The following is a 21,336-nucleotide window of genomic DNA, read 5'->3' as shown; positions in this document are numbered from 1 at the left end:
TACTAAAATATAGTAATAAAACTGAGATATGCCAAACTTGAGCAAATAACTTGTGAAATGAGTTTTTCAGTCAACACTATCTCTGAAAATTCCCTTAGAAATAACTTCCTTCTAAAAAATACGATGTAAAATGAATGAAATCTTCTTTAATCAAGTGGTCTGACAGACATTACACATGAATATTTCCTAAGAATAAACAAAGCACAATTATAAGTTTATTGATTTTAGCAAAATAAAATGACATAAGTGGCTTCTTAAAAACTAATGGGTAAGTTTTCTTGTTTCCTTGTCTCCAGAGCATTTGGCATTCTTTATCAACTGGTACATAAAAGAGTAGAAAAATAAAAGATTGTCATATTGTCCTTTGTATTTCTCTTTTAATATATCAGTATGGTAGTCTACCAGAAAGTAGTAAATGGCTTCAATTGTGGAAAGGAAGGTATCTGGCTTTCCTTTTTGATGGCGCCAAAAGCAAGTTTTTCTTGTTTTCAACTCAACTTGTAATAACCCTGCCAAAAAAAAATAAGAAAAGTATAAATATTTCTTCTTGACCACAGGGTGTGGTACAATGATGATGATTTCTTGTAATTATGTTAAGGATATATTTTAAGACGGCAGATAAATTCCTTCAATCCCAATGCCAAATAGGATATCTTCTTAAATGCATTAAGGTATATATATATATATATATACACACACACACAGAAGCAATATAAAATACACAATGAAATCTTATATATAAGAGTTACCTATAAGTCTTGGGCCTTGTAGCAATGTGTTAAAAGCAGTTAACATTTAAGATGTTCATCTTCTATCTACCAGTGTCTTTTTTTATTTTGACCTGTGACAGGACTAAATTCACCAGTTTTCAGAAGGGTTTCATTTCCTTGATAAACTGACATTTAAAACATTATTCTGAAACTCAGTGAGAGAGACAGGCAGGTTAATGATCCATAATACTGTTTACTCCTGGATTATCACTTTTTGGCTATATTTTCATGAACAGAATACCTAGAGCTGTTTCTCTAGCTCTGTCTCATCTGTGTTACGGAGCCTCAATGACATAGTCAGGTGCTAGACTGCCTTGCTCCCAACATTTAAAGAGGAAATGATTCAGGAAATCACAGAATAGCACTCACTTCTTATAACTCAGATGTCAACATACAAACCCAGAATGCTTTTAGCACCTTAGATCAGTCCTCCGATTTACATTATATTTATTTTGTGATACTTTTTTTAAAGCATATTTTATTTTTAAGTGCAAAATAGAAGGGAGAAGGTAATATCAAAATTGGCCCCTGACTCAGGTTAGGGACCTCTGAGTCATCAATGATTTCCTACTATCACACTTCACTTTAACCTAAAAGCTACCTCAGAAATATAGCAGAGAATGACAATAAATAAATAATATTTAAAAAATTAAGATATTAAGAGGTATGGAGGATCAAATGTCTAACAGGAGTCTCAGGGGAAGAGAATAAAGAGAATGAAGGAGAGACAGCATTTAAAGAGACAATGCCTATGACTTTTTTAGAAACTATTTTAAAAAATGTAAAGCCACAGATACATGAAATAATGTATCTCAAGCAGAATAAATACAAAGAAATCAGTGCCTAGATCCATCACATAGTAGTGTAACTGCAAAAGAGCAAGGATAAAGAGAAGATTTTAAAAGTGGCCATTGAGAAGGTACAGATCTTATACAAGAGGATGGTAATCTTTCATTTTTATATATGGAAGACACTGGAACAGAATACTGAATATTGAAGACACTGGAACATTGAAGACACTGGAATAAAATCTCCAAATGTCAAGAGAAAATAACAGGCAACCTAAAACTGTACCCAGCAGAACTATATATCAAGAACAAGAGTGAAAAACACAAAGAGACAAACAAAAATTGAACATATGCCAACAAGAGACCTAATGAAAGGAATTTCTAAAGAATGTATTTCAACCAAGACTGCTTTTGTTAAAAGAACGGTGAACAAAGAAAATGGTAACCACCTATGCAAATCCAAATAAATGCTGCCTGTATAAAACAAAAACAATAATACTATCTAATTTGTGGGCTGAAAATAAAGGACAGAACAAAAATAATGAAGAAAATAACAATAACATTGTGAACTAGGAGAGGGTTGAGGAGAGATTAAAATATTGTTTGACTTTGAATTTTTTTAAGTTACATGTGCATTGTACAATTCTCTACAAGTAGGAATATTAAAAAATGGAGTAAGAAAGAATAAAAACATGATTAATCAAAGAAAAGCCAGGAAAAGAAAAAAAATAGTAAAAAATGGGACAAATAGAAATACAATTAAGATGGTTAAGTCCAAATATAGCAATACTCACAGCAAATGTAAATAGACTAAACCTGCCGTTTAAAAGACATAGATTATCAGATTTGAAACATGACAAAGACGGCTGATACAGGCCTTCTGTTTAATATTGCATTGGAGGTCTTAGTTAACACAGTAATACAAAAATATAAAGGATAACTAGATGCATAAGAACTGAAAAGAAACAAACACAATTAACATTATTTACAGAGAAAATTTTTAAAGATTTTTAAAAATCTACAAATTATTAGAAATATAGTATTTTGGGGTAAAGAGGATTCAACAAGAAACAAAAAGTGCTAAACATGAAAGATTGATGAATTCTATATTAAGAATTTCTGTTCTTCAAAAGATAACATAAAGAAATTTAAAAGATGAGTCATAAACTGCAAGAAGATATTTCAAAACATTATTATCTATATTCTAAAATATATAAAGAATTTCTACAGATCAATAAGAAAAAAAAAAAAAAAAAACACTAGGCAAACAGGCATAGGTATTTCACAGAACAAGACATGTGCAAGGCCAAACAAGCAAATAAAATGATGCTCAATCCAATTACTAATCAAGAAAAGACAAATTATGACCACAATGAGATACTTTATACCTACTAGATTGGCAAAAATCACATATTTGACAATACCAAGATAGGAGGGATTATGGATCAATGGGAACTCTTATACATCAACAATGGGAGTATAAATTTGTATACCTACACTTTGGAAAACAATTTGGCATTATCTTGTAAAACTGAACATTCTCATACACAACAACCCAGCAATCCCACTTCTAGTAGGTTTCCTAGAGGAAGCTTGCAAATGCATGAGGATGTTCACAGTAGCACTATCTGTAACAGCAAAACCTAGAAATTACTCAAGTGTTTCATTAACAGGAGACTGGATAAACTGTAGTATATTCAGTCAGATATTACACATCAGTAAACGTGAACACACTATAGCTACAATCATATAACATGCATATACCTTAGAAACAAAATGTAAGTTTAGAACACAAGTCCCGAGAAAAAAACAGGTCAAAATAAAGCAAAACTAAATAATAGAAAGTTTATGAAAACAGATGTATATAATAAAACTTGAATCTAAAAAAGGAAAAAAATTATAAACACTAGTTCTGGAGAACAGTTAACTCTGTTGAGAGGAGAAGGGGAATGGCATCAGGGAGGAAAACATAGGTCAATGGAAGTTATTGATAAAATTCTGGTGCTTGGGTTCTAACTATGCATTATATCATTATGCACTATAGCAATGTTATATATATTCTTTCATATATATCATAATTTAGTTTAAAAAGTAATACAAAAAAACATTTTTTCCTACTTAGTGGCAGAACTGGGCCTGGAAGTCAGGTCCCAGCCCTGTTCTTTCCATTAGACTTAAAACACAAATCTAATCCTGTCAGTGTCAGGCTTTAAATTCTTTAATGATGCCACAGCACCCATGGAAAAAAGACTGAATTCCCAGGCACAACATTCAAGGGCATTCATAATTTGAATTTCTTCAGTCTCTTCTACCATTCTCATATATGTATGCACTCTACACCATATTCAACTTTTCAGTCTCGTGAATACCACAGGAAGTATCCTTGTGCATACGTCATTCCCTTTGTCTGAAATACCCCTCCCTCACTCCTTTACACATCAAGATTTCAACAGAGACAGTGAATCCTTCCAGGGACTCCAGGAAGAGCAGGGTCGTGTCTCCTCAATGCTGCACCCAACCACTGCACCCCAAAATGTACTGAATTTTCTTACCTGCCTCCCATAATAGATTATGTGGCAGACCATGTCCATTGTCTTCTAAGTATTCACCTTCACCTTCCCTCTTATTTACAAATCTCAATCCTGTTCAGTGTGGCATGTGTCCACTAAAAACTGCTCAGCTCTTCTTACAGCCAGAGTGGTCACGTGAACCAGTTCTGGCCAAAGAAAGAAAAAATGAAATCTCCTAAGCGCAACTTCTAGGAAAGCTATTGTTTTTTTTTTAATATAAGAGCCAGGCTCAGTGCGATTCCATATATTGCCCTTTGCCCTTTGTCTTGCCTGGAATATATATGGGATGCTTCAGGGACTAGGAGCCATCTTACAAGCATGAGGATGAAAGTGATGCAGGAGGAAAACAGAAGGAGTCTGAGTCCTTAAGAAGATTGTGATGTCCCTATACCAGCCCTGGACTACCCCCCTTTAGACTTTTACATGTGAAAAGTAAACCCACTACTTGTTTTAAGATTCTATCTGGGTTTCTGTTGCAGTTAAACACAACCCTAACTAATAGCCACTGTGATCAATCAGACGGGAGAGATATTGCCTCACTCTCCTTCATATCCCTCAAATCTAGGACACTGCCTGTCCAGAAACAGGTGTTCAACAAATGTTACTGAATGAATGGACAAATCCCAAAACCATTCTGCCTTTAAGGTATTCTATCTAGGTATTTTGAAAATATTTCAATTTGAATAATTTTGATTCAAAGATATACAACAACTTTAACAACCAAAACCAAACCTTCTTGAAATATTTGTATTAATGTTAATTATAACCAAAAAGTAAAGGCAGACATTTGAAAATGTTCTAAGTGATTAGTACAATTAAAATCTTAACATAAGATTTTGACATCACCAATATAATTTAGAAAAAAACAAAGAGTAACTATTAAAAGTGTTGGTTTCTATAATACGTCTAATATGTTCTAAAATGTTAAATATAAAAATCAAGATTTAGTGATTATCACCACTAATCCATCCTGTTTTAAAGATTTGCTTGGAAGTATATAGAACCTTTTAAATCATACCAATATACAAATACACGAGATTATATAGAAAATTAATATTTACTTTTAAAAGTTCAACATATACATTAAAAAAATTCTCTTGCTAGTATTTCTGGCAATCAATAACTTTAAGATAAAATTAGTGAAATTTTTTAGCAGTAAAACTTTAAAGCAGGTAATTATAAATGGCCTTTCCCTCCAAAATTATTGCCGTAATCTCTTCAACTGGAAAATGAGAATGAAAATCTTGAGTGATTCTTATATTGTTGCTGTGAGGACGGAATGAGGTAGTAAGTATATGACACAACACTCACTGACACACTGAGTATAGTTTAGGAAATGCTTATAATGTGAGAAAAGCTGTCACTTTAAACACTGTATCAATACAGTCAAAATGAAGGGACAGAGCTGGCTATTTTTTAAAACAAATTACTATATAATACCAGTTTTAATAACTTGGAATCCTTCCCCACCACGTCCCCCTACGGCTCCCCATGGAAAACCTTCAAGAATATGTCCCTCTCCACTTTGTAGGTTTACATTTCATGATTAAATTAGGCACTCAACCTTCAAATGTTTTATTTTGACAGTGGTAAAACATCTAGAACTATTTCTCTGTAAAGTCTGGCAAAACAGTATGTTTTTATATTGTTAAAGGGATTCTTAACCTCAGCATTCATAATAAGAGAACAGAAACAGAATTTCCAATACATTCCATTTGAGGGTTTAAACTGAGGTTTAGAGCTGGTTTCAGCTCTAAATCCCATTGAATGATAAAATGTTTTAAAACCTAAGGGCAATGATTTATAACAAACATGCATTGTTTCTTGTGGAAATAACTTGGCTTATTTGCAAACTGGTATTTCACATACACAGACTATAAATATGTGCAGAGCCCCAAATATTCCCTGTGGTGTGATGAGGAGCCAGCAGGGCAGGGGTTGAAGTAGGACATGCAGAGAAGACGGACTCTACAAATCTGTTTATTTCATGATTTTGAAGGAATTAAGAAATCCCTTTTAAAATTTTTGATGTAGCAGAGAATAGAAATATGTGATACCTTCTATCTGATCTGAGAAGGAATAACAGAAATTTTTTGTACAAATCTGATTTTAAGCCTTAAGCACAAATGTGGACACTCTGAAAACAGATTTTGAATTGTACCTCAGTAATTCCTTTTATAGTTTTTTCAAGTGTTCTCACTTATGTTCTTTCATCTGATCCTTTCAATTACCATATAAGGTAATTATAAAGAAAAATGACTCAGAAAAATCTTCAAACTAAGGAGTAACTTGCTGCTGTTACCACCCAAGGTAATGTGGCAGGCAGGACTCCCAAGAGCAGGGCCTTAGGGTTCCATCTCTCTATTAAACATCAGCAACAAGAGTCTTCCAGATCTTATGCTCTACAGTCTCTCTCTCTGTCTCTGTCTCTGTTTCTCCCTCCCTCTCTCTCCCTCTCTCATACACACACACACACACACACAATTTCTTTCTGTGTCTCTATCTCTCTGCCTATCTTTCTTGTACACATACACACAAGCACACACAATCAGAAGGACAAAGCAATCTTACTAACATGTATGTTGATCTCAGAGGTACAAACTATATAAATTAAGCTAATTAAATCTAGTATTGTCACTCACTCGGGACTAATTACACAAGTCAGACTCCAAAAAATGTCCTAAACTTTCCTTTCTAGATGATGTACATTTTTAACAATAGCCTGGAGAAGCTCTCCCAGGTTGAAACTGTTTTGGCAACTGCTTAATACCAACTGAGCAGTTCTCTCGCCTTCTAATCATACATGGTACACAAAGAGCTGGAAAGAAACCCAAAGCTTTTAGAGCAACTACTGAGAAAGCCTGAAGAACTGAGTAAGGTTCAAGGAAACAAGACAGGTAATATGAGCTCCTCTTCTTCATATTACTAGTTGTGTTACTTGGGCAAATAAAGCAACTCTTTTAAACCATTATTATTAGGAAGTAAGCTTATCATTCTAAGAGAAAAATGGATACAAACATAAAACAAAGGAAAGAAAACCTCTGTAATATTAAATCTGAATTAGAAATATCCATGTGAACTCATGATATGTATCCATTTATTTTTCTTGGCTCTAACCACTGAAGCAATGACATCCAAGTAGTAATAAATTTACCAGATCTTGGATTCTAATATTCCCCACCAAAAAGAATCAGAGCTCCTTTGAATAATGATTAATTCTAGGTCTGGGGTAGAAAAAAGCACAAGTGAACTTGGGACATCCTGTTGTAGCAGAAAGAATAATGAGGCCATGTCACAAAGGACCTGAAGGGCTCCCACTAGCAAAATTTGAGACAATTTGGGAAGCTAAAAGAATACAATCACGATAGATTACAATATACTGAATTAAAAGGAAATCCATAAGACTACAGTGATCTCAAAAAGGGGCAAGGGAAAAGAGAGGAAAAAAGAAGGGGAAAAGGAAAAGCTCTTCTTCACATAAGAATGCCAGCTAACAAATGTAGAAGGAATAATAAAATTAAAATTTCATCATTTTGAAACCCTCAATGTAATTACTGATTTAAGCAAGAGTCATCAACGATACTAAACCCACTCAGAGAAAAGCAATTGGGAAATAGATAGTTTATAGTCTCGAAGCATCAGCCACAGATTACCACTAATTTCAAAGAAGAAAATAAACCTTTAAAATGGAGAGATCTGGCAATCACTACTTTAATCAAGTAATTAAAGTTATCACCAATAATGGAACAACTTACATTATATGCCTTCTGATTTGATTAAAGTATAAGTTTACAGTTTCACCTATGAATAGAGTATCATATAATTTATCAGCTAAACAGGTTAATTTCTGAGAGGGAAAGGGGATGCTATTAATGATTATATCAAAACAATATAAACTGGAATTGTCATGGACCATCCTGGATTTATCCTTATCTGTAAGTATCCTTGCAACAATATTTAAACTGAATCTAATCATGATGAAACATTCAGACAATTGACCTATCCTCTTGACGGTCTAACTCATGGAAAGACAAAAACAGGGGACTGTTCTAGATTAACAGAGACTAAAGAGACATAATAACCAAATGCAGCAGGAGTTTACATGCTGCATCAGAGGAAAAAAAGCTACAAAAGATATTTTTGGGTTAATTAGGGAAATGTGAATATGGAATATATATTAGATATTATAGAACATTTGTTAATTTTCTTAGAGTGAATATTGCAATCATGCAATTATTCTTAAAATATGTACAGTTAAGTATTTAAGGGTGAAATGTTGTAAAGCTTGCAACTCACTTTCAAATGGTTCAACCAAAAATATATATAACATCTAAGGATACACACACATATAACAGAGAAAGAAATAAAGCAAGTGTGGCAAAATGCATGGGTATTCAATGCAACTCTTCTTCCAATATATCTGTAGGTTTGAAGTTTTTTCAAATGAAAGTTGGGGAAAGGAGTAATCCAAAAAAACAACATTTTTTTTCTTACCTTGAAGTCTCTCGTCAGTGAATATTTTGTTTGTTTGGTTCCACGTACTATCTATAAATATAATTTTTTTCAATGTTGTGTCTTTGAACTTGCTATCATTCAAATCCTCTTCTTCGGTTTTCTTGCGTTTAGTAGATGGCTTGTCAGGGTCATCATTTTTGCCTCTAACATTATTTTGAATCCTTTTTTGCAGGTGAAAAGAAATGTCTTTTATTGAGACAGACTTAGGCCCAGGAAAAACAAGTGCAACCTGAAGCAAAGAAACTCAAGTTAGTAGTATGCTCTTATGATTTCCAAAATGAGTAAATTCTGACTGACTTAAAACTTAAAGAAAAAAAATATGGTGAAAATATGAGAAACAAGCATTAGGTTCTTTAATATGTATGGTAAAGTTCTTCGCTCTTCCCTAGTAATTTATAATCACGATATACTACCTAAAAGTATTACTTCGCTGTACCTTGAATCAAAAAACTAAACTCTACAATATTTCATAAGATAAAAGGCAAAGTATGTGATACTTCGCAAAAGAACCATTGAAAAGTGCTCAATAATTAAATACCATTTTCACCTATATAATAAGCAAAGATGAAACAAATGATATAGTCAATGCTGGTGAGGAAATGGTGTAATGGGCCTTTATGGCCATTACTGATGGCAGGTTTAAACAGTATAACTCTTCATGAAAGCAATTTGGCAACTTAAATCAAGAGTCTTGAAATGTTCATATCCTTTGGTCAAATAATTTCACTTATGGGAACTGATCTTAATAAGATATCCTAAATATACACATACTCACAATTCCTAGAATATTTGTTCAAATATATTTATTACAGTGAAAAATTAAAACTGAAAAATCCTACTATCATGGAATAATTCTGTAAATTACATGTTTTTACTATCAGATCCTTATATACTATCAGATCCTCCAATGTCTGCAAGGCTCCTGTCACAAAGCAGGCACCCAATAAGTATTTGTTAAATGAACAGATGTCGGTAGAATCATGAGTATTTTATGCCCCATACTTTTCTCTATTTCCCAAATTTTCTTTAACAAGCATGTATCATTTTTAATATGAAAAAATAAGCATTATAAAAAGAAAAGAAACAAAAAATCTAGAATTTATAAACTTCAAAGTTATAAAACATTTTCAAACATTCACAATGCATGCCTGTATTTCCCCCATACCATACTAAGAAAGTCCAGGGCTTCTTAATTTTCTTGGATTATAAGCCTATCATGTCTCTTTACAGAACCTAGCACTGTGTTCTATTTAATTGACATAAATGATATCTGGCTGACCAGAGAAGGAAACACAAATATATTCCTAAATCCAAAACTCAGATATTATTTACAAACACAACTTTCCATATAAACTCAACCAAAAAATATATATATATATTGATGGGAAAGGGAAAACTCACCAAGGTCTTTCTAGAACAAATGAATGTATTTTCATTTCTAGATTAACCACACCAACAAATGGTCCCCAACAGACCTAAAAGAGGGGTCTTCTTTCAGAAGTACCCAAGGCCTGGTTTTTTTTAGTTTGTTTGTTTGTTTGTTTTGTGAGGAGGACTAACCCCGAGCGGACATCCGATACCAATCCTTCGCTTTTTTCTTGAGGAAGACTGGCCTTGGGCTAACATGCGTGCCCATCTTCCTTTAATTTATATGGGATGCCACCACAGCATGGCTTAACCAGCGGTGCGTCGGTGGGCACCCAGGAATTGAACCTGTGATCCCCAGGCCGCCGCAGTGGAGCACGCACACTTAACCGCTGTGCCACCAGGCCAGCCCCCCAAGGCCCAATTTCTCAGGATCTATTGCAACATTACTTTTCAACAAGACCAGTAATATCTCACCAATGTGACAATTTCAACTATGCGAAAACCAGTTAAGAATCTAGAAATGAGCAAGGAAGGCCTCTGAGCAGTCAAAAGAAATGTTACAAACACCATGTACTAAAGCTCTTAATTTAGGGAGAATTACTGAAAATCTTTCTCAGTCTTTCTTTTCTTCTTCTGGAGAAATTCCAGCAATGTTTGTAACCTGGTTTCCCAGCTTGCATCAAATTAGACCACCTCTGTGTGGTACAGGCAGCGAGACGAAGAGGGGAGAAAGTAAAAGCGGGCATAGGAATATTGGCATAGAGTAAAAACCTGAAGAAATAACACAGAAAAACTATAAAAAGTGGAAAGACAGACTTAAAAAAGCCTAACAAAATAGGATCATTTGAGCTTTGAAGCCACCAATGAAGTAAATTGTATGTTACTTAGTGCTACATACGGATAACACTAGGTCATGAAGAAAAATATTAAATTATGTTCAAGTAAGTTCAGAAAGGCAATAGAGTTTAAAATTCATTTTTAGAGTCGATGTGAAGAGTTGTAAAAAATAAGCTGCCTACTTCATGGTCCTTTTCTTCATATTCTGGAATACAAGGATAAGTGTAGATATTTACAAAGTCAGGTGCTAAGAGTTTTGCATGTATAGCAGTACTTTTGCCATCTGTTTCATTTGGATGTTTAATGATGTCAATCTTCAATGGAAGCTAAAATTTAAAAAAAAGACAATTAAAACAAATATCAAAACTCTGATTTTTATGTTAATAAAAATGGTTTTTAAAGCTTAAATAGCAAGTTCACAATGTTACTAAAAATATACTTATGGTTTGAAAGTCATACTTTTCTAGACCAGATTAAGAATGGTCGGAGTCACAAAGCAAACCCAAATTTCTTCCTCAATATTGTTAATCATGCAATAGAACAACTATTTCCAACTCATTTAACACAGAATCTGCTCTAAAGCAAAGCTCCAATGTCATTTGCATTTAAGTTACACAGGCATTAAGTCTAATTCCTTGCATTTCAGTATCTGTGCCAAGAACATTTTTTATAATTCCTATACATTTTAGATTGGTTAATTTTATGATATATTAAAAGGAAACATAAGTTTGGGCAAAAGCTTCAGATCTAAAATGCAAGTTAAAATTTTGTTCCTGATACATCCTTTAAGAGCAAAGGTACTATCCTTTGTTGTGAACATCATGATTCTCGGAGTGGCCTTTAACAGCACAAACGAAATAATTATCAATTGGCAAAACTGTAACAGAACAGGTTTAGGAGGTGCACTATATAAAAAATAACTCTCTTCAAAATCATTTTGCTTATTTCCCTTAAAGTTTCATTATTTTACTGTTACAGATTATGTCCTGCCTCTATACAAAACTAATATTCTCTTGCATTTCTTGACGTAGATTTTTCTATTATTTTACTGACTTGTTTGGTTTAGTTTACTATATAACGCCTGGTCATGTCCTGCATTCAGCCATGATTACGAAAATGAAAGCCAAGTCACATCTCCCCCACTATACATAAGAACCTCTCTCTGAGATGGATTCTTTACTGTGGATTTCAAATGACTTCTTTGTTATGATAAGCAGCCTTCCAGCCCAATTCCCACACTAAACAGGCAGGATGCTAGCTATTTACCCTGGGGCACACAGCTAGTTTATCCTGGAGAACAAAACTATTTTTCTTATTTTTTAAAACAGCTTTATTAAAGATGTAAAATCAATATAATAAATTGCACATATTTAAAGTATACAATCTAATGAGTTTTAACATGTGTTACACCCTTGAACTCATCAGCACAATCAAGATAATGAACATATCCATCACCCCCAAAAGTCTTCTTGTGCCTACCTCCTTCCCCTTTCCCCAACACCACCACCCACAGTCTTTAGGCAATCACTGATCTGCTATCACTATAGATAAGTGTATATTTTCTAGAATTTTATATAAATGAAGTCATACAGTATGTACTCTTTTCATCTGACTTTCTTTACTCAAAATATTATTCTGAAATTCATCCATATTGTTGTATATATCATTAATTCCAGAACTATTCTTTAAAGAAGCAGTTGCTGCATGCCACTAAATGATCCCAATTGCATATATTCTATCTTTCTGGACGATTATGTGGAGAGAGGACAGTATATACTCCAGGAGGCCCATAAATATGTACCCCAACTAGTTTTCAGTTTAGAGTTTCAAACCCCATGCCTCCTACCCTCTCCACTTAGGCCTAGTGATCATTTTTAACTTAGGGCCAATTGTTTCAAATTATCAAACTTCAAGTTATAGAAAATTTACCATTTAAGTAGCCAGTTCACAAATGATTTTACATCACTCTACTTCTGGCTGAACTCTACATCAGACTTCCCTCATGATGTTCAGTCACAGCTGACACTAATTCCCTTTCCCCAGGGTCTCTCAGTACCAGGTCAGCATTATCTCAGCCCAGGGAAGGTAGCGAAGAGGAAAGAAGAAAAAAAACGCAGATCATGACCAAGTATTCTATTACTAATAAAACTGACTTTCTTATATGGCTGATGAGGAGAGCTGAAAATTCCAAAGGCAATCACCAACATTTCTGATCAGCTGGCTATCTTGAAGGATATCATTTATATCAAGGACACAGGACTGAGTGTTATTAATGTATTTTAGAAATCATTTACCTAGCCTATTTTTTAAATAACACAATAAAAAGAGAAAGGTTTACGGACTAAAATCTACAAATATAAGACAATTATGCAAAATTTGTGTTCGAGAAGTTTTCCTGGGTCCCAGTCCAGGTTATCTTTAGTTCTCCCTGAGTAAGCCTAAAATTTCTGATACTATGAAACGAAAGCACAGACACACATCAAATCATGGAAATACATGTTTGTGTTCTAGTTCACACATTTTAAAGGAAACTACATCTTAAATAATGACAGGGTACAGAGTTCACACCAGCAGTCTCGACCAGATGCAGTTCAAGTAGAGATGTTCTGTTTTCAAACATACAAAGAACATCCATCTGTTCTGTAACACCTATGTTTCCTGTAAGAGATTTACCACAAAACTTTCTGCTCAAATCTAACAAAATGCCATTAGCAGGGAGCCCTAAGCTTTTTCCCATATGATTATCAACTTTTCCAAAGGCAGCCTTTTAAATTCTAGTAAATTCTATTAATTCTAATCAAGATGAAGCTTTCTTCTACCTTATGGTTTTTTCCTCCCCTTTTAAAAAAATGCCCAAGAGCACCTTTTACCTTTCCTTATGCATTTCTCATGGCATTAAAAAATCATATTCTGCATGAAAAGACAGATATTTATGAATTTATTCCCTAGACTAAAATTTAAAGCTTGGGAGGTATTTATTCATTATTATATTCATCTTTCCTTCCCAAGCAAGCTATCTAAAAAGTTAATGCTGAATGATTTGTTAAAATAAAAATAAAGTAGAAATTAGAAAGAAAATTTTGTAGAGTTTTTATTACTACTAAAATATATTAACACATCAAATTTAATATATAGCCATTAAAATATAAACACTTTAGAAAACTCTGCACAGTCCAGTAGGCCATTTAGAGTTGATCAACACCTGGCATGGCGTTTTGAGTCACTTCTACTAAATAAGGGATATTAGACCACTGATTTGGAAAATAATCCTCTATTACTAAATTTCTATGAAAATATTAGCCCTGTCAATATATTTTTGACTTTGATTATTCTGATCTGCAATCCTTTTTGAACATAACACATTTTAAGATAAAACTTTTTTTTTTTTTTTTTGTGAGGAGATCAGCCCTGAGCTAACATCCGCCAATCCTCCTCTTTTTTTGCTGAGGAAGACGGCCCTGGGCTAACATCGGTGCCCATCTTCCTCCACTTTATATGGGACGCCGCCACAGCATGGCTTACCAAGCAGTACTTCGGTGCGCACCCGGGATCCGAACCAGCGAACCCCGGGCCGCCGCAGCGGAGCGCGCGCACTTAACCGCTTGCGCCACCGGGCCGGCCCCTTAAGATAAAACTTTTAATGGGATACTTTCTTTATGTGGCTTTGATATAAATGGAACATAGAATAATTCTGTGTATACTTCAAAAACTATACTTTGAAATGTAATGTTCTTATAAGATAATGGGAAACTTAAAAAGAATTATTATCCCCAAGCTCTTGGTTTTTCTGAGGTAACTATGAAGCTTATATTAGATTCCAGGCTTCCTTATTCTTGGCTAGTAAACTTTCCACTAGCCTATTAAGTGTGATTTTAGAACTATAAGAAGACCATAGACTTGCCAAGATGACATATAGGCTAAAATAAAATTCAAGTAACAAAATATGAGTGTTAAAGTATTTTTCTTACTTTAAATTTAAATGAAACTTAAAATCACCACATTAGATATTTTAAATATAGTTACAATTTGTTTTCTTACTGGCAAGTTCTAATGAGTCCATGTGTAGAGTTTAGTCTCTCTCAAGTCCTAATAGGCAGCAGTCAAATTTTATACATTATTTGATTTACTCCTAAAGTTCAGATCAGTGCTAGACATATAAGTTAACATACATATAATAAATTATTCTTTGTATATGCAGACATGATGGTCTATGGACCTTTTACTACATAAGAATAGTCTTAGTAAGCAACAAAAAGTAAAAGGTAAGCAATCAATTCAAACCAATTTTTAAAATCTGGCTTAAAATCACTACAATTATAATATAGCTCAATGAATAGGTCTTAGTCCTTTAAAATTTAGTTTAGTTTAATCAGTGACATCTACTCCATCTCCATGTATAGCATGGGGCTAAGCCCATTCTACAAAAGCCAAAGAAAATCAATCCTCTTTCCTTTAGGATATTTCCTCCAAGAGCAGTTCTAAGGACCTGAGGTAGTTTTTAAAGCTCTTTCAGGTAATCTATAAACTTGTTTCTTGTAGTATTCATCTTTATACCACATTTTTTGTGTCTCTTTCTCCAGAGACAAAAAAAACAAATAGGTTTAGCAGTCTGTAGGATTAAAGTTTCTATTAATATAATTCATTTTCATAATGACGTTATTTATCAAGCTTATTAATTATATTAAAGCAGGCATATAAGACATCTTTTTAAAATCTATTTTACTTCTTTCAAACAATTAAATCTCTTACCAACCTTCACAAGTGGCATCTGTTCAAGAGGTACGTTTTCAACTGGGACATAACACGTATAGCAGTAGAACATTCTTGAACCACCGCATTTGAGACACCTTGATCTCCCACTTTGTTGAGCTTTTTGAAGAACTTCTTGAGAAGCTAAGCATAAGTTTTGAAGAGGATCTTCTGAAGCTATGGGAGCAGTTTGTGACTGTTGTATTTCTACAAATTTTGAATTATTTTCTTCCCTTTCTTTGAGAAATATAGGTGGATTGAGAGACATTTTTTCATTCAAACCAAAATTTAACATGTATTTCTAAAACACATATCATAGGTGCACTGGAAAAAAAAAAGTAGGGGGCAAAATAAAAATAGAAAACATTTTACTCACTCTCTCTACAAAGAAAATTACTCAATTTATTTCACAACTGTGTGCTGTTTTGGTATTTACTAACAAACGTTAATAAGTTTTTAAAACCATTAAATTAGCATGCTTTAAAATACAAAATGAAAAAGCAATAAACTCAAAACAATAAATTACCCTTTTGGGCCATTCCCTGAATAAAAATAGAAAGGTGATCTCTTAGAAAAATTATTTCAAACATAAAGTTTAGGTGCTAATGGTCCATTTTTCAGTCACTCTTTTGTTCCAGGGACAGCAATTTTGTTTTATGTCAGGAATGTAATGGTTTAATGTTAGTATCAGCCAGCAACGTATTCACCTTGTAGGCTCTGACTTTGAAGTAATGTTACACGACATCAAATCTCAACCTGAACTCTACTGAAAATACGAGGTTCCAGTGAAATCAGTAAAATTTAGTTAGATATGTTCTAAAAGATATATTCTTCCCCAACTTAAAACACACACAAGATATATAACTAAACATCTATTAAAATATAAGAGGCATCTACTACCAAGTGTAATTTGTAAGATATCCCAAAAGGTGAAATATATGTTCAGAAAAAATAAAGCCTGATCTTATATGTTTAAAAATTTTATAGAGTAACATTAATGTCTACTCACTCTAAGAAGTCATATTGTTTTTTGAAAATATGCACCACGCAGATTCTTTAGTACTAGAGATAAAATAGTAAAATAACTTTCCCACTTAAATATTTTCTTCAAACAAGGATGGTGACCGCCAAAATTGTTATTCAGCTACTCTGTAAGCACAATATCTTTTGAGGGAGAAGAGACTGGGGCCCTTTTGATTTGATACGAATTCCAAAGCTGTAAAATGATTCTCTTATTATAAAGCCCTATGGCATTGTGGTGTGTAACTATGAGTCTCCAGGCATTTGGAGTACAAACACTGACAGGAGAAACGCTGTGACTGCAACAGAAAACTTTCTGTGGTCTCCCAAATAGAAAGCGAACAAAAAAGACCAGTAGAACATAAGACACAACATAATTTACTAACAAGAAGCTAGTGATACTAATTTAATTACTCATCAGGAGCTTTTTATAGATTGTAAATCCCAATGAGCTTGAGGCCCAAATAAAGAGATGCAAAGAAAAAAGGTGCTGGTCCTTGAAGGAGAAGTAAAATGTACTTGCCAAATTTACCCGAGGGGAAAACCAAAGTAAAATAAATATTTTTGATGTGTACTGATTAGACACAGGTTTACATTTTGAGTTGCTCAGTGAAAGCGATATTTGAGAAAGATGGTCCCATCCCTTTTTCCAGCCTCACAAATGGAAAACATTATCTACTTCTAACTCTCACTCCAAATCACCTCCCTAAAAATGGCTTCTATCTTTGTGAATTATGTCCCCAATGACTAGAAGAGTGAACGACATTAAGCTGCCAACTTTACTTGAGTCTCAGATCCTTTTAAGATCACATGAGAGTCTTTGACCTTATCTCTAGAAATGCATATACAGACAGAATATTTTACACACAATTTCAGGTGGTTTGCAGATCCCTAGAATCCATCCACAGGTCCAGGCAACGACATCCTTAGATCAAAAATTCATTCTAAGCACAGAAACAGCCTTAAAAGTCTGGAAAGAGAGCCTATTAGTCTCCAGAAATTGGAGCTACAAATCCTGTTGGCTAACAAAAGGTCAACTGTCACAAGCCAATAAAGGTCTCATCACTGCACACAGGAAGCTAATTAAGTGTCACCTAAATCCTCTTGGTTTGGGTTTGTTCTGGTAATGCCTGAGGTTCTTACAGAGAAACATTTTTTGCTGAGGAAGATTCACCCTGAGCTAACATCTGTGCCCATCTTCCTTTGTTTTGTATGTGGGTCACCACCACAGCATGGCTGCTGACGAGTAGTGTAGGTCCGTGCCCGGGAACCAAACCTGGGACGCCAAAGTAGAGCCTGCCAATCTTAACCACTAGGCCACGGGGCCGGGCCCCAGAGAAACATTTTTAGGCTATAATAGTCTTGAGTTATCCAGATCCTGGGGCTCATCCTAAAAAAGAAATTGGACTGGACTAATTCAACCTGATTCTATTTCCCTGGGTATTCTAGTAGTTTTTTATGGGCACACAAAGTATGCCGTTTGTAGGGACATCATGAAAGCCAACATAGTTGCCCGACATTCAGCGCAAAACGACTCATGACTTTTTCTATGGCCATCAAAATACACTCCTGAGATGTCTCAGAAATATCCCCCTATATTTCACTTGGCTTCTGTCCATATAACTAAATGAATATCAGTGAAGCCTTACATAAATGTCCTTCCTCTACAGAATCAAACAACACAAATACCTGTGAGACAGTGAAAGGGAAATGTTTACGGCTCCCTCCCTTGCCTCATCTACACACTCTCACCTACGGCTGAAGCAGCTACACAGAAGAGGCCTGCAGTTGTAAGCCATGGGCAGCTCCCTCCAAAGATCTCTGAAACCATAAGACCAGGGCCTCTCTCCTGACCTAGCCAACAGTCTGCCTCAAACGTGTACAACTCATTTGTTGCAAACATGATTATTTAAAATCTTCAAAACATACTTGTTAACATCAAATGTGTGCAGGGAAATACAAGTGGAGTCGTGGGAATAACTCAGAAAACGTAAAAAGACTTTATTCCTAAGGAACTAACAAATATTTTTACCTTGATGGTGCACCCATCATTCTGCAACTTAGGTTGAAAACAAATTAATTTTTTACTCCTCCTTCTACCCTCTTTTCCCCCAAAACTAACAACTCACCAAGACGCATCAGTTCTACCTTGCACCTAATCCTCTATTTTTAGTCTCCAAGTCAGGACTCTAGGGGGTCTATGGCAATCTCTTCAACTCTTTACTTTTGTGCATTTATTATTGGTTCCATTTAACACGGAAAAATGTACTTTAATTTGGAGTTAACTTTTAGTGAAGGCAATCCTCCTAGCAGACAGTCAACTCTGCAAGAGCAGAATTCTTTACTGATTTCACCTCTCTAGCCCTGTCTCTTATGCAGGAGGAGGAATTCAACAAATACTTGTTAACTAAATCAAAACCATCCTGAAAAAAAAGCATCCAGTATGCATCTCACTACTGAAGTACCTGACAAACTACCTTTATGGGCCATCTGCAGCCTGGCACAAGTGGCAGCCTGGCAGATTTTTTGGCAAAACAATAATGGAAAAGGCTCCTAGCTACAAGTTGACCTACCTCCCAGTGGAACATCATATAAAACCCCCCTGTCCTGTACTGTGGACCAATTCAGCACCAGATAAAATCTGCTTCAAATTTTTTTTTCTTAGGGTATTTTTAGGAACCTGGTCACATGTGTACAGGTCCAACATCCATTTTTTTAAATCCAAGGTACCACCTTTTTCATACAGGACTAATGGCCCCTCCCACACCACCCACGACGTGGGAAGCAAGACTGGCTTGCCTTAGTTTTTCATGGTACACTGCGGTTCAGACAGAAGTAATCCTTAAATGTTGTGAGTTAAGTCAAGCAGCGATTTTATCTTCCAGTTCCTTGAAACTGGCACCTTAAAGTGTTAATATACTTCCTTAGTAATAATTTTGACAGAAGGAACAGACTCCTTTGCTGATTATGTAACCATAATCTTAATATGTAAATGCACTGCTTGGCATACTGTCTGTACTAAGCTTCTCCTTCCGTGATAACCAATCCCCCACAAACCACTCCAAACACTAAAAAATAAAGAATAGGGTTCCTAGGGCAGGACAGCCTTTCCTTGGAGCGGGAAGCACCGAAAATAACTGTTAGGGAAAAAATATTTTTGAAGAAAAATTTGAAAGTCTTCTTCCCAAAGGGCCCGCAAGCTTCTAAAGATGCAAGCGGCCGCGCAGGGACCAGGGTCGCGCTCACAGCGACAGCCGGCACGCTAGGGCCCGGCCTCGGAGCGCCACACCTCTGGCCCCCAGAGAGGCGCGGAGCCCGGCACAAGGGATCGGAGTGGGACTCAGACCTGCACAGCCCGCGGGTCCTCGCACAGCTCCACGCGTCCTCCGCTCCGCCCGAGCCCCAGGCGCGCGCCCGGCCGAGGACGCGCACGGACGCCGCGGAGCGCTTTCCAGGCGACACCGGAGGGAGGAGCTCGGCCGTTGCTAGGGCCGGGCGCAGCGCAGGCCACGCGGCAGAGCTAACGGGCGCGGAGGACCGCCGGGGAAGCTGGGACGGAAGTCCCGCCTCAGCCGCTCCCGCAGGCCGCGGTGGCGCCCTTCTGAGGCACCGGGTCCGGGAGCGGGGCGGGCATCGGCGCGGCCCGGCCTCACGGCCCCCGGCCCTGCGCTGAGTTCCCTCCTGAGGCTGGCCTGGCCCACATGAGTGGAACGCGGTTCTTGAACTATACTCTCAAGCTGTAGCTGCAGTGAGTTTGAAAAATGCTGCTCCGACAGAACACTTGGCCATTTTACCAATTCCCAAAATATTGTAGTCCTGAGAACTTGGTTCTGTTACTTTTTTATGGCTATGTCAAAATAAGTGTTTCGTGCGCTGCGTCGTAGTAAGCTATTACAAAAATTGTATCTTCATGATTTGGTTTGCTTAAAAACTACACATGCACGTAGAGTTGGGACTACTTTGTGCACCTTTTCTGCTTGAAATTAAGCATAATACGTGGGTAGATTATTAAATAATTTTTCTTTGCCCCACCCCGGAGAAAATCCAAACTTAAAGAGTGCATGTTAACAATTGTGAGATTTAGAAACGCAATGGCCAGATAATAATGATCAATGTATTTATTGAGTGCTATGCGTTTAGCAAGTGAGAGATAAAGGGTAGAACCTTGCCCTGGAGGAGTTTACGATATCCAGTTAAGCATGAGTAGTATGGAAAATACAGTATGACTAATAAATTTTAGGTATTTCAAAAGAGCTCAGAATGGAGTGATCAGTGAAGGCTTATGGTTAGACTTGCGTAAGGCCTTGAAGAATGATTATGGTTTAGAGGATTGTGTGGGACGCAGTGGTGGAGGCCCCATTGGTAAGCAGGGAAATCTAGTCATAACTACACTTTAAAAAAAAATAGTATAGTGTGGAAATATCAGTGCGTGGCACTTGATGAAGTTAAGTATTGCTTTGTAGAGTTTTAAATTATATATTTATATATGCATGTATGTGTGCACTAGGCCATGTTTATAAAATGTTTCTTATTGTGTGTTTCTCTTTAAAAAGTTTGAAAGCCACTGCTTTAGGGAGAAAGGTGAACTTTCTGGGTAGGAGAGGTAGCAATAGCAAAGTCTCCAAGCCAAGAATAAATAATTCACACCTTTTTCTTTTTCAACCACTTTATTTCAAGTGCACAGATTAAAAAACAAATGATACCATTTATTAATTGGAG

At 35.7% G+C, this 21,336-nt stretch overlaps 1 protein-coding gene across 2 annotated transcripts; it reads right to left on the bottom strand.

The window, feature by feature from the left end:
- Positions 1-202: 202 nt before the first annotated feature.
- Positions 203-20,045, bottom strand: DTWD1 (DTW domain containing 1). 2 transcript variants are annotated; one of them, XM_058541546.1, is made up of 5 exons: positions 19,964-20,045; positions 15,602-15,921; positions 11,031-11,174; positions 8,623-8,872; positions 203-509 (listed from the first exon to the last, which is right to left on the bottom strand). In XM_058541546.1, the coding sequence occupies exons 2-5, from the start codon at positions 15,890-15,892 to the stop codon at positions 262-264; spliced, it is 933 nt and encodes a 310-aa protein (XP_058397529.1). In that variant the 5' UTR covers positions 15,893-15,921; positions 19,964-20,045; the 3' UTR covers positions 203-261. The 2 variants fall into 2 exon arrangements, with proteins under 2 accessions (XP_058397529.1, XP_058397528.1); XM_058541545.1 differs by lacking the exon at positions 19,964-20,045 and having other exon boundaries at positions 15,602-19,708.
- Between the last annotated feature and the right edge of the window lie 1,291 nt (positions 20,046-21,336).

This window comes from Diceros bicornis, chromosome 5 (assembly GCF_020826845.1).
Source record: "Diceros bicornis minor isolate mBicDic1 chromosome 5, mDicBic1.mat.cur, whole genome shotgun sequence".
Taxonomy (NCBI): Eukaryota; Metazoa; Chordata; class Mammalia; order Perissodactyla; family Rhinocerotidae; genus Diceros; species Diceros bicornis.
The sequence above is the reverse complement of the archived record's forward strand: the minus strand, read 5'-3'. Positions and strand labels throughout refer to the sequence as shown.

Bases quoted from the DNA above. Each gene is read 5' to 3' on its own strand.
- DTWD1 (XM_058541546.1), bottom strand. From the start codon at position 15,892: ATGTTAAATTTTGGTTTGAATGAAAAAATGTCTCTCAATCCACCTATA. The intron at 11,175-15,601 runs GTTGGTAAGAGA...TTTAAATTTTAG, and splicing joins AACAGATGCCACTTGTGAAG to CTTCCATTGAAGATTGACAT. The intron at 510-8,622 runs GTAAGAAAAAAA...TTTTTTTGGCAG, and splicing joins CACTGACGAGAGACTTCAAG to GGTTATTACAAGTTGAGTTG.